Consider the following 14,553-nt stretch of genomic DNA (forward strand, 5'->3'; position numbering starts at 1 on the left):
GAAAGGGATAAAAGATACTATGGAAAAATTACAGAATAATCTAGTAAATTCAAAGATTTATGATCTGTATTCTCAGCATCCTTTAGAAAGGGAAAAGTATCATCAGAAATAAGTGAGTGAAAGCAGATTAAGTTAACTTGAGCGCATAGTCTAAACTGGAAAGAAATAACTGTGGAGGGAAGGAAATAGCGAACAGTGTCAAAGTAGCAGCCGAGAAGTTTGCATGTGCTAGGTAGGATCCCACTCTGAACCCATCACTTGTGGCCTAAAAAAATCCTTCATCTTGGCATAAATTTCTGCTACTTCTACACATGGAAGCATCATGAAAAATACCAGTAAGTATAATAACTTGGCAGTCTCACTATAATTTTTGAAATGGTTTGAAAAGAGTTCTAAACAGTAGGATGTATATATACAACACCTACTTCTTAACTTCGTCTGTAAAGTATTTTCAAAGTTAATCATCTTCTTCTGGCTCATTTTCTGCAACTTCTAAACATATTCAAATTCTTTTTTAATTTTTAAAATGTTTACTCATTTTTTGAGAGAAAGAGAGAGAAAGAGCACAAGTGGGGGGACGGGTAGAGAGAGACACACACACACACAGAAACCAAAGCAGGCTCTAGGCTCTGAGCTTGTTAGCGCAGAGTCCAATGTGGAGCTAGAACCCACAAACTGCGAGATCTCGACCTGAGCTGAAGTTGGAAGCTTAACTGATTGAGCCACCCAAGCACCCCTAAACATATTCAAATTCTGAACTCCATACTCCTCTACAGCTACAGTCACCAATCTCTCTTCTCTCTTCAAAGAAAGAGCACATTCTTCTCTTAAAGAACAGCCTACCCTCATTGCCTATGCTTCTCATATACCATTTGGTAAAACATTTACTGAATGTTCAAGTGCCAGGCAATGGAGTATAAAGATTAAAAACACAGTTCTCTTTCTCAAATCGTAAAATACAGTGGCTTCTTCAAACCTTAAAATTTTTAATCGGTAGAACTTTTTATACAAAGAAAACACTGCCAGATCGCTATTATGTAAAACAGAACTTCTCCATCTAAAGAATGCAAAGACAAAGAGTTCTCTGCTTTTTTCTCTCACCGGTTTGTGCTCCTTGAGGCACATAAACCTAAGTTTGAAAATCACTGGTCTTATAAAAGTAGTAATAATTTGGAGATAACTAGATATGAACCAAGTGTCATCTTTAACTCATTGCAATCTGCCTCTCTATTGTAATTCCCAAATGAAAATGCTATGATAAAGATAACCAATGATTTTACATGTTTTCAGTTATGTTCTACTGAACTACTCCTTTTCTTTAGCATTCAATACTTCTGACCACATTCCCTTTTTCTTGAGATCTTGAAATACTGACCCCACTATTCACCTAGCTGATCAAGCCACAAACCTGAGTCATTCTTGACTTTTCTCCCTCCCTCTAGTAGCAGACTAAAATGTAAGCTTCAAAGGGACAAAAAACTTATTTATTTATTTATTTACTTACTTACTTACATGTTTATTTTTTGAGAGAGACAAAGTGTGAGTGGGGGAGATGGAGACAGAGACAGAGAGGGAGAGAGAATCTTAACCTAGCTCCACGCTCAGTGTAGAACCCGACACAGGGCTCAATCCCACCACCCTGAGATCATAACCTGAGCCAAGATCAAAATCAAGAGCTGGACACTGAACCAGATATCCTGACCTTGCTCTTTATTGTCATTCTACTGCCATCACTATGAGAATAAGTTACACAGTAGATAGATATTTAGTAACTTTGTTAGATTCATTTACTCATTCAATCATCAAATTCTATTAACTCTCCATGTACACTTGCTCATCAAGCTACCACCTTCCTTGTGGTTTATCAGAATGGCCTCCCTACATCCCTTTCATCATCCTCTAATTCATTTATTTCTATTGCTGTAGTCAGAATAACTTTTTCCAGACCCACCTGGTCATCTCAGTTCCCTACTTAAAATGTTCCAAAGGTTTCACATTAAAAAAAGAGAGAGAGAGACAGACAGAGGGTGAGAGAGAGGGAAAGAGGGAGGGAGGGAGGAAGGGAGGGAAGGGGAGAGGGAGAGAAATAGAGAGACAGAGAGAGAGAGATTAAAATTATTAGGGTGTCTAGTGGCTCAGCCAGTTGAACATCTGACTCTTGATTTCAGCTGAGGTAGTAATCCCAGGGTTGTGGGATATTGCCCCACATCAGGGTCTATGCTGAGCGTGGAGCCTGCTGAAGATTCTCTCGCTCTCCCTCTGCCCCTCTCCCCAGCTTGCCTCTGCTTTTTCTACTTAAAAAAAAAAAAAAAAAAAAAAAAAAAAAAAAAAAAAGACCTGGCCTACAAACAAAATGATCTGGTCACTGCCTTTTGTCCATCTTATCAACTCCACCCCCACCTCCTACCCACCTAAAGAGATTAGCCATTCCTCTCAATCTAGTCCTTACTCAGTCTCTACTTCAACGTTACCTTGGTGAAAGCCATCTCTGATTCCGCTAGATATGAGATACATTCACCATCCTATCTGATGACACATTCTGTTTGTAATTTCTTTTAACTTTATTTTTTGAGAGAGAACAAACACACACATGCAAGCAGGGGAGGGGCAGCGAGAGAGGGGTGAGGAGAGAGAGAATCCCAAGCAGGCTCCACAATGGCAGCGTAGAGCCCAATAAGGGGCTTGAACCCATGAACCGGGAGATCATGACCTGAGCCGAAACCAAGAGTCAGATGCTTAACCGACTGAGCCACCCAGGCATCCCAGTAATTTCTTTTTCAGTAAGACGTGCCTACTAGACTTAAGTTCTATGAGGTAAGAAACCATGTTTACTTGTTCACTGCCATGTCCCTAACACCCAGAGGAGTGCCTAGAACGCAATCCTAGTAAATACTAAATATTTACTGGCTAATGACTGATGTGCCACACTGTACTTCAATACATTCCCCTTTCTAAAATTTAATTTCATTTTGTTAAATGTGTAGTTGGTTACAACTTTGTAATGACGACTGTCTTGTTATGGAGACTTACGATAAATATAGGCAAGAGAAAGATAAAAAATTACCTTCTTTCCTATCACTCTTCCCCATTAGAAAATCTTCTGTATAGGGCGTCATATCCAAACGTAATGGGAAGGAAAAGTGTGTGTTCACTTTCTCTTTCATCATTGTTACCATATTAAATGTATATCTCATAGTATTAAAACTCAGAATGCGAGGCAATTTCTTAAAACATGCCCTGAAAGACATGAAAAAAACAACTGTTAAAAATCTCTTTCAAAAGGTACTTCAACTGGTATCATTTACTGTATATTTCAACATTCAACTCAGAGTAAATAATAAAAAGTATTCTAAATCATGTTCTTATTAAATGTATCTGTAACCATATATCCCCCTCTTACATGACTTCTTCCATTTTGAAAGGGTTTCCCTGTGTTTAGGTAAGAAAAATTAAAAATTACAGTACACTGCGGTAAATTCCATGAAATTAAAGGTGCTACTGAAGCATAAAAAGGCGTCACACCATACATACTCCAAAGATATGGGGGGAGGGTCTCTGGTTCAGAGTTTTCTCTTCCATCTTAAGTAACAGGAAGTGACCTATTTATTTTTATAAATTAGAACTGCAAAGTCTGGCTGTTTTATTTACCAGACATATGACCCTGAACAAGTTATTTAACCTCTCTGAGCTTAATTCCTAATTTGGAAATTCCTAAAATGGAGATTAAACTGCCTATTTCCTACTACTTTTAGAATGCTGCCTGACAGCATTCAATAAACACGGCTGGATGTTACAACAATGCAGCAGCACCAAGTTAACTGGTTACCTAAATCTTATAATAAATATTGCCAGTTCAAATTTTAAAAAAAGTAATAAAACACCAATATTTCAGTTTAAACAACAACAAAAAATATATATATAAAAGCTTGGATTCATGAAAAATAATGAATTTTGGAGAATAATTTTTCATCATACTTAGGATTCTAAGATTCTGAATCAAAAGAGTTTCTGTTTGAATCAGAAACTTAGTTAAGGAAAAAAAGGAATTTAGGGAGACCAGGTAACCGAAGGTTTTCATAAGCAGAGGAAGTAAGAACTCTAAAAATCATCATTATGGATTTTTTGAACTGGCAAAAGATGATGTTACAGAAGTATAAAGGAGTCAAATGATGAAGGCCCTTGTGTGCCTTGTCAGACTATGAACTTTAGCCTGAGAGCTAAGAGTCACTAAAGGACTTGTGATTGACCGTGGAACCATGCACGATTCAGAGGATACAAGACATAAATGGAACTAAAAAGAGAGGAGAATTATGTTGTAGACCTACTAAATCTATGAGACACACAAGTCACAGCTGGGAGGACACACCACAGCATTCTGAATTAGGTAAGATGATTTAAGAATCATAAGCATATCAGTAGAGACTAAAGTTATGGTGGTAAAATTATCCAGGAAAGAATGAATAAACTGAGAAAAACAAAGGTTTAAATATAGAGCAAAAGATGATCCTTAGCCCATTTCTGGTGAACACTTACCAGGTTATTATAGACATTCAAAAGTATGGTAATAATATAAAGGACTGAGTAAAACTTTGCCTGAGAGACAAGACACTATTTTAGAAAAACAGGCAAATATTAGTCAAAAGTAGGGAATGTTTCACGAAGTAAGTTATTGAGAATGACATATATTTTCAGTAAGTTTATTTATAAAATTCCAACTAAAATGACATTCTCCAAAGAAAATGCCTCTCAATTATCTTTTATTTATTCCTCATATCCCTCCATAGTAACAAATTTTTAATGGACCCCATTCTGTCTAAGTCTTATAACTCATATCCTAACCCAATTCTCATCAGATGAGCTTGGCTTCTCCCTGTGGTTTCATTTAAGTATGTCTACCTTTACAATCTTTCTCTGCCTTCCAACATGCTCAGATTTATGTCATCCAGAAAACTGTTGTTTGATCTCAAAGGCCTTTCTAGATTCCATTTTCCTTGTTTTTTATTGCCAAACTTCTAAAATGAATGATCTGTACTTGATAGATACCATGTAACTTGACAACCCTGCTTCTAATTGCTACAACCTGAAAAAAACATACCACTAAACTGTCTTTTGTAAAACCCAATGCTTTTACTCAGCTGTCATTTTTCCTGTTTTGTGGACTATGTCAATTGAATACCTTCCTCATGAGATTCTCTGCCCCAATTTCTAGGTTACCGTCCTATCCCGATTTTCTTTCTTTCCTGGCTTCAATTCCATCACTTCTTCCTCTGCACTTTTAGGTTGGCTTAGATCTCACAGTCAGTCCTTTGCAGAAGTTACGGTCTTTCTCAGGCACATGTTCAAATGGCATCAACCGATTATGCAAACAATCCCCAAATCTAGATGTTAACGATTTTATGTCATTGTATGTTTCTAATGATATTTTCTATTACTGGTCAATGCAAGTCCTCTACTTCAAGGCAGGCTGGCCTAATCCTGGACTTCTTGTATGTACAAGGTCATTTCTATTTCTCTGCCCTTGTTCCTAATAACTAACTGTATATGATGCTCTCTCAATCCAATTTCTATTTGCCATTCAAAGTTCACCTGTAGAATCAAAATATCTTTAGCCAACAAGTCTGTCCTAAACTGGCCATCTTATGGCTAGCCCTTAAGAAAAAAGTCTCTCACTTCAGAGATTCAGCGGAAGACATCTTCAGTTCATGAGGAGACTCACTATCATGATTTAGTGACTGCACAGCAAAGGGTTAAAGGAATCAGACCTTGGTAAATATTTATAGGTTTCATGCCCAATGTGGGGCTCAAACTTACGATCTGGAGATGAAGAGTTACGTCCTCTACTGACTGAGCCAGCCAGGGGCCTGGACCTTGGTAAATATTTGATTAATTAAAAGGACAAAAATAATTTGGAGAAATTTAAGGATGCTTGAAAGTATACTTGAATAACTGAATGAAAAGCTGGTAAGAATGAGCACCAAGCAGCTAACCTTAACCTTAACCACATAATTTTCATAAAAGTTTAACATGAATTTACTCCAAGTCTGTGTTTTACTACCATTTGATGATGTATCAAAATGATAAATGTTGCATTTCAAAAATCATACCTTTTTTCAGCTCGTACTTTCTTCCCACAATGAGAACAAGTATACATGTTGTCACCTTCTAAAGTGTCTTTAATAGTAACTTCATCAAGAGATTCCTGTATATTAAAGCAGATTTTAAAGTTTCATATTACTGTTCACAGTATGTAAAATTACAAAAAGCAATAATTATAATTTGGGCAGCATGCACACAGAAAAACAAACTTTTCTATTTTAAAAAACACTAAATTTTAGTAAAAAATGTCTTCCCTCAAAATGACAAGATGCTCCATGAATCTTACTAAATTTTTCAAAAGTGCAAGTATTTTGGTTTTGAATGGGGAAAAAATATCAGCTTTTTGGCCTATCTCTAATTCTTTTTTTTTTTTTTTTAATTTTTTTTTTTTTTCCAACGTGTTTTTATTTTTGGGACAGAGAGAGACAGAGCATGAACGGGGGTGGGGCAGAGAGAGAGGGAGACACAGAATCGGAAACAGGCTCCAGGCTCTGAGCCATCAGCCCAGAGCCCGACGCGGGGCTCGAACTCACGGACCGCAAGATCATGACCTGGCTGAAGTCGGACGCTTAACCGACTGCGCCACCCAGGCGCCCCTGGCCTATCTCTAATTCTTATTTGATTTGCATAATGAGAAGAAAATAGATGAAACATGAAAGTTAATCTTCTATCAAGATAACAAAAATAAACTTGCTGTATATAAGAAATTAAAAGCAGAAAAAGTCTAAACAATATATACATTACTCACATAAATGTTCTTCATATCAGCCACTTGGCACCTCACAGTATAAAATTCTTCAGCAGTCTGACTAACGTGTTCACAATCCTGGTCAACCAACAAATATTAGTAATTTATTACAATAAGCTAAAATATACAATAAGATTTCCAAAAAGTGAAGAAGAGGTACACTACTTACCAAGGACACAACATTGTTTGTAATTACACCTCCAAACAAACTTTTGACGGTATTTTTCTTTAAAAACAAACAAAGGTGAGTAATTAAAATTGGGCAAATCTGTACAAATTTCAAAGAAACTTCAGTATCCTGGTACTAACCAGTTCTGGAGACATTTCCTCAATTTTAGTAATCAGATCAGTAAAAAATTCTGTCATATCCTTCTGCTCCCCAGTATTCAGAGGCTGCTTGTCCATGGTGTATGTTTTACAAAAGGGTCTAGGATTATATGCTTTGCATTCACTCTCCTGCAAAGGAGAAGGGGGAGGGGTAGATCATGAAACAAACAAATCTGTGTCTCAAATAAAAAGGACATTATCACAAGGTTCTTGCATAAATAACGAAACAACAACAAAACGGAGTAAATCTACAAGGAATTGCTCTTCTATTTCACTGTTGTTTGATTTTCGTGGCATTTTCAGTTTAATAGTTGTAGGGGCACCTGGCTGGCTCAGTTGGAAGAGCACGTGACTCTCGATCTTAGGGCTTGGGTTCAAGCCCCACACTGGGTGTACAGCATACTTAAAAAATAAAACTAAAATCTAAAAAACAAAACAGAACAAAATTGTAAAAAAGAAAGAAAGAAAGAAAGGAGAGAGGAAGTTAAAAGGAAGGGGCAAAATCAGAAGACATGTGCCACTGCTGATGAATCTGAATACGATTCTGCTTATAATTAAAAAAAAAAAATCACTGAAAACTTTTAAGCAGGAGAATAAACACTGTAAGATTTGCTAATTTTTAAAGATCGATTCGTTTTATACTTTTGAGAGTGGGAATTAAGAGGAACAAAGAGAAATCAATCAGAAAACTATGGGGGTGAATGTGACACTGTGATGGGAAAGGGACCGGACACAAAGAATTTTTCAAAGGACAAATTAACAGAATGCAGATAATGAAGATGTAACTGTTAAAAGTTACTTTTAACAAATTACTGACAAATTCAACTTGAAAAATAAGAGTATACAGTCAGGGCAAATCCAATACAAATGAACTTCATTTAATGTTTTCAACTTATACAGGTTATATCTAATTAGTTTTCCATACATAGTTCTCAAACATACCATTAAATATGTAAACATTTTTTGAAGCTCCAGAAGAGTGGTCTTGTGCTTCATATCTTCTGAATACTGGAAATCAAGAGAAAACTCTCTATTAAAACATACTGATACCAAATTAGACATTCTAGTAAATAAAGTATTACAATGTGTTTAATACCATATCTGTTTTCATTATTTTAGCTTTGTGTAGGAAAAAATACAGTCTATTCTTTACTTAGCAAGTTAGCATTTTAAAAATTGGAAGATTTTGCTCATTATATAAATATAGCCATCACTATTCTGTAAGAAAATGGAATAAAGAGATCTTAAAAAATAATTGCTTTCTAGATGAACACTCATTTGGTGCAATGCTGATTTCACAAGTTGGTGACTGTGCAAAAACAGAAAACATCTTAGGTGTGCAAAAAACCTGTTTTCTACAAATAAATCCATACATTTAAAAAATTCATGATAATACATGACATCTCACCATCATCTAGTTGTATCTTTCTTTTTTTCTAGAAGAGTGTATCTTTAATACTGTAGAAAAATTACTGGTCAAGATGCTTGAAAATCTTCTATATATTCAAGTATCATTAACTGCGATTCACGTATCTTGACTAGACTCATTCACTAGAGACTTAGTCTTCAACACCAGTCTTACAGCCACTTATTAGATATACTCTATCTCATCCAAATATTAAAATAAACCTAAACCTATATATTTCGTCCAAATATTAAAATCAACCTAAACCTATGAAGTACTATCCTCACTACAAACTGCCTGTCATAATTTTGAAGAAGCTCTGATAGTCTCATGGAATAATAAGCCTCCCACATGCCAGAAGTATACACTAGTTATTTGCGCCAATTTTGTGGGGAGTGTTAAGTAATGTGGTTCTGCTATTTTGGAACTTATAATCAAACTGAGGACATAAGGATACTGAAATAGGAGTCTATTCAACATATAGTTACCACAAAATTATATGATATGAAGTACAATGGGAATTGAATAAAAGGAACCAACATTATTGGCAAAACAACAATAGTAATATTCCCGGCATATGGGAGGCTTAATACTCCATGAGATTAGAGTAGCAGTCACACAAAACAACATCTTCCAATATGGAACAGAACTGACACATGCAAATTATTCAAAATTCAGAATACAAAAATGGCCAGGATTTATATTTCTAAGGACCTGGATTTATATTTTCATTGCTGGAGGTGAAGTATTAGTTGGCTGAAGAACAGAAGTGACAGAATTTTCCTAAACTAAGAAAAAACAAGAATATTTTATTATGTGTAAGTTCTAAATATATACCCTACATATGTATTACTACTTAAGGGAATACATGTTTGTACCCATTAGGATGGCTACTGTCAAAAAAACAGAAAACACGTTTCAGCAAGGCATGTGAAGAAACTGGCACCTTTGTGCATTGCTGGTAGGAATATAAAATGGCACAGCGACTATGGGAAAGCGGCAGGGTGATTCCTCAAAGAATTAAACACAGAATTCCCATATGATCCAGGAATTCCACTTCTGGGTATGTATAAAAAAGAAGTGAAAGCAGGAACTCGAAAGGTATCTGGATACTCATGTTCATGGAAATATTATAAAAGCCAAAAGATATAAGCAACCCAAAAGCATCTGACAGATGAATGGATAAACAAAATGTGGCATTTACACACTATGGAATATTGTTCAACCTTAAAAAAATCGAGAAATTCTGATACATGCTACCACATGAAAACCTGATGATACTATGCTAATAAGATTATATGATTCTACTTAAATGAGGTACCTAGGACAGTCAAATACATAGAGACAAGTAGTACAATAGAAGTTGCAAGGGGTTTGGGAGAAGGGAGAATGGGAAACAGTTTTAGTTGGGGGAAGTGAAAAAATAGCTGAAACTGATGGTGGTGAATACAAAGTGAATGTACTAACTACCACAGAACTGCATACTTATATATGGTTAACATGGTAAATTTTAGTGATGTATATTTTACCACAATTAAAATACATGTAAAGCTTTCTTTAATCTTTCTGTGAACATCAGATAAGGAAATGAAAACAATGTTTTCATGTAAATAATCAAGTGAACATTTGACTAGTTTCCAAAGTCATGTCAAATTCTATTAAGAATTTTTCATATAGAGGGTGCTTGGGTGGCTCAGTCAGTTTAAGTGTCCAACTCCTGATTTCAGCTCAGGTCATGATCTCACAGTCTGAGACTGAGACCCACATCCACGGAGCCTGCCTAAGATTCTCTCTTCCTTTGCCCCTCCCCTGCGTGTGTGTGCATTTTCTCGCCCCTCCCCCCACCAAATTGTTTATGTAGAGAGAAGCCTAAGTTTATTTATTTTATTTAAAAAAATTTGTTTAACGTTTATTTATTTTTGAGAGAGAGACAGACAGACACAGCATGAGCGGGGGAGGGGCAGAGGAAGAGAGGGAGACAGAGAATCTGAAACAGGCTCTACGCTCTGAGTTGTCATCACAGAGCCCAAAGCAGAGCTTGAACTGTGAATGGCGAAATCATGACCTGAGCTGAATGAAGTCAGACACCAAACTGACTGAGCCACGCAGGCGCCCCTAAGTTTAGTTTTTAACCAAAAACACCATTTATGAGACCTACTCCCAATTAGCACATCTGAACTTCTCAGTGTTATCTGGCGCTACCTATTAATTCCTGAAACTGCTCACAGCTAAACGGTGATCATTAATATGAAGAAGAGAAATCGCAAAGTATGGTCATGTTAACAGCTAGAAAAAAAACAAAACAAAACACAACACTGAAACTATGGGACCATGAAACTCTTTGATCATAACTAGCTCTATAAAATTAAGCAGATGGGGCCACAAATTTTGTGACAAAAATTTCCATATGCTAAATGAGTCAGTTATTCAACTACTTCTAAGCATGATCAGTCTCAGATGATAATCTTAAAAGCATTAACATAACTAAAGCTCCCCATCCCCTGCAAAAAAAACCCCACCTGACTATACTGTAACTTGGATACTTTGAAGCTGAACTTAAACATATTAAGGATTCGGGGTGCCTGAGTGGATCAGTGGGTTGGGCTTCTGACTTCAGCTCAGGTCATGATCTCACGGTTTGTGAGTTCGAGCCCCGCATCAGTCTCTGTGCTGACAGCTCCCAGTCTGGAGCCTGCTTCAGATTTTGTGTCTCCCTCTCCTTGCCCTTCCCCCATTCAGACTCTTTCTCTCTCAAAAATAAAGATTAAAAAAAAAAAAGTCCTTCCCATCAAAACACTACATAAATATTTAAAAAAAAAAACAACATAGGGGCGCCTGGGTGGCACAGTCGGTTAAGCGTCCGACTTCAGCCAGGTCACGATCTCGCGGTCCGTGAGTCCGAGCCCCGCGTCAGGCTCTGGGCTGATGGCTCGGAGCCTGGAGCCTGTTTCCGATTCTGTGTCTCCCTCTCTCTCTGCCCCACCCCCGTTCATGCTCTGTCTCTCTCTGTCCCAAAAATAAATAAACGTTGAAAAAAAAAAATTAAAAAAAAAACATATTAAGGATTCAATGAAGGTACATAAAGAATTGCAATACTTTTTTAGGGAGGATAAATCAGGACATCAAGATGACATGATGAAGGAAAACAAAAAAGCAAGGACAGGCATAAAGTAAATTTGCCAAGAAATTATGTAAGTAGTGCAGAAGGCAAACTAAAAAACAGTCCATGAAAAAGAATAAAAAGAATGAAAACCAGAAATAACAAGTTAAGAAAAATAACACGAAGCAGCGCTTACCCAAATAAACTAGGCCCACTGGCAAATTTACTTTGGAATAAAAATAAAAGAAATAAGTGATTCTGGTATATTCCCCTACTTTGTTTTAGGCTTTGCTTATTTTGTATGTGATGAAAATTTGTATTTATTTTTACTGAAAATATGTTCATTGTCTACATGGAGTATACACATTCTACAACTATGTTTCCCCTTGAGAAATAAAGAAATTATACTACTATGTTAGGAGTACTCTATTAAACTGTAAAAATAATTAAGACATACACAAGCTACCTAGCTATATAATCAAATATTGTCATTTAATTCATAAATTATTTTCTCAATGTTTTATTAAACTGAAATAATCAAGATTTCTTAACAAAATTTAAAACTTTTCTTTAATACTTTTAATTCTGAAAGTGAGAAAAATGTACCTTTGCAGTGAAGACAGCCTGTCTGGCCTCAGGTATCATATAAAGTTGCTGAATAGTAGAAGCCAAGTAACAAGTAGCTCCGAGGTTAGTCAGGCCAACAAATCTACACTCAGCACGAACATCTTCGTGAGGCCAGTAGTCCCATTTATAAGGTGCATGGGCTGCTGAACAAAAAGGGAGGAAAGGATCCCCCCGCCCCCCACCGAAACAAACTATTAAACATAATGTATTTTGCTTTTAATGATGGCCACTACTATCACTTTAGTTAATATACATAAAACATTATATATAACCTGAAACTAATGTAACACTGGGTTTCAACTATACTTAAATAAAAGAATAAGATACAAAATTAGTAAAAACAATTATAAAAACATTCATTCCCTAAAAATCCGAAAGAATGTTAAAATCTGATTTTACTTGGCACTACATTATTTAACCAAGAAATCCCTACGTATTTCAGATACCTACAAAAAGTCCTTTACACCTGTTTTTAAAAAATCGATGTTATTTTTTTAACATCTTAGAAACAACAGTTTATAAAGTTAAAGTGTGTTAACAGTGGATTCTTTAAGACATGCCCTTCAAAATCTCTTTTCCGCGTCCAAACGTTAGAAAGATTAAAAGGAAAAGAATGCTTACACTGCATGTGTTGTGCCATAACCCAGTTGTGTATTAGCCTGTAGTTTTCAACAGATCCCTTCACCATCTCTACTAACAAATCATAAGCAGCAGCTCTGGAAGAATGTGATTTGCACTTTGGCTGTTGTCTGTCTTTTAGACTAGGCAACAAGAACAGGAGATTGAAGATATCTCTTAAAAATTCCTGGAAAAAAGAGAAAGACCAAGTATATTATCTAAAATTACATTTCAATTATATTCCAAATATAACGAATAACTTACACACAGTGAACTAGACTACATGACAATCTACAATTTTCTAAAAGGCTGTTTAAAAACTTAGAGCAGCATCATATAAAAAGTTTCCCCAATGTTCATTTCTCTTAAAGAAAACAGAATGAGTAAGGATCACCTTTACTCTTCCTTCCTCTCAATACCTAATAGGCTCTTTCTTAGATTCCCATCTATAATGCTATTATTTTCCACTCCATTAAGTGACCAAAAGTTTTTGTTGAGGACTCATTATGTCCTATCTTGACTGCCTTTGCATTTCCTTCAGTTTCTCTGTATTTCACTCTAATAACAGTAACAGCACCAAAAGTAGCAACTTCTCTTAATGAGCAGTTATTGTGCCAGATACTACTCAAAGGCCCCCATACCAAAAACAGAGAAGACCAAAAACCTTGCTTGGAGTCACAGAGTTTAAAGACGCCAGAGTCAGGATTTCAGACACCAAGCTCTCACTTTCTATCCTAGTGAACTGAAGTGCAAGGTTTTATCATCCTAGACGTATTTTTCTCTAAATCTGATCTGCTTAAGAAAGGGTCAGGTCACCTTTCCAACCTGTTTTCCTAATTGGTTCTTTGCTACTTTACCAAAGAAAGTTACTTCTCACACACCTCAAATACTACTATGGTACACTGTTCTGGGCTATAAAATGTCCTGGTGTACTGCGTAGAAAAGAGGTACTGTAGTTAACTGACATTCTCCTAGCGTTAGAAAGGCTGGATTGTAAGGTGGCCCCTGGCTGTAATGTGAAAATTTGAATGGTGAATAGTTCCCTCCTCTGATATACAACTTTTCCTAAGTGATAAAAGTGGCTCACTGTGCCTTTTGTATTTGGTTTATACTGAATACCTGCTTTTCACCTGGGAGTCTAGAATTTCAGATACTGTGGTCGGTTACACAGGTACTATAAATGACAATCCCCACAACTTCACCCCACCTAAAATCCTGACTTGTAGGTTCAAGACAGCTTCCCCGGTAGACAAAACCTCTCACATGTTGTCACACTCATCGCTGGGGAAATTAAGCACATCCTGTGCAACTCCAAGAAGACAGGACTCTTGGAAATATGTAGCTGTTTTCCACCAGAGTTGCCCAATCCTGTCTTTTTCTGTCACTGATTTCATTTTGTATTATTTTGCTGTAATAAATATTAGCCATGAGTACAACCACATGTTGATTCCTTGGAGTGATTCCCTCAGTAAATCACTAAATCTGGTGGTGTCCTGGGAGCCTCTGAGACAGGCACCAAATAAAGGACAATCTGAAATATTTTCTCATTAATGATCTCACCTCTTCCATCTCACTCTTGTCAAAGAAAGTACAAAGTCCTGTCTTTGCAAGGAAAAGTATGTCTGGCTAAGA

General features: G+C 36.4%; 1 protein-coding gene across 4 annotated transcripts in view; it reads right to left on the reverse strand.

Annotated features, from left to right (window-relative positions):
• The window catches only part of USP34 (ubiquitin specific peptidase 34), a 249,863-nt gene that overhangs the window by 49,367 nt on the left and 185,943 nt on the right, over positions 1-14,553 (reverse strand). For 3 of the 4 annotated variants that reach the window (XM_045054250.1, XM_045054249.1, XM_045054252.1), the window contains 8 exons: positions 12,925-13,108; positions 12,283-12,446; positions 8,114-8,179; positions 7,154-7,300; positions 7,014-7,070; positions 6,845-6,922; positions 6,105-6,199; positions 3,065-3,237 (listed from right to left, as the gene is read on the reverse strand). In XM_045054250.1, coding sequence (XP_044910185.1) covers positions 3,065-3,237; positions 6,105-6,199; positions 6,845-6,922; positions 7,014-7,070; positions 7,154-7,300; positions 8,114-8,179; positions 12,283-12,446; positions 12,925-13,108 — 964 coding nt within the window. The remainder of the gene's footprint in view (positions 1-3,064; positions 3,238-6,104; positions 6,200-6,844; positions 6,923-7,013; positions 7,071-7,153; positions 7,301-8,113; positions 8,180-12,282; positions 12,447-12,924; positions 13,109-14,553) is intronic. The other variant, XM_045054251.1, reaches the window with a different exon arrangement.

The sequence above is a fragment of the Felis catus genome, chromosome A3 (assembly GCF_018350175.1).
Source record: "Felis catus isolate Fca126 chromosome A3, F.catus_Fca126_mat1.0, whole genome shotgun sequence".
NCBI classification, from domain to species: Eukaryota; Metazoa; Chordata; class Mammalia; order Carnivora; family Felidae; genus Felis; species Felis catus.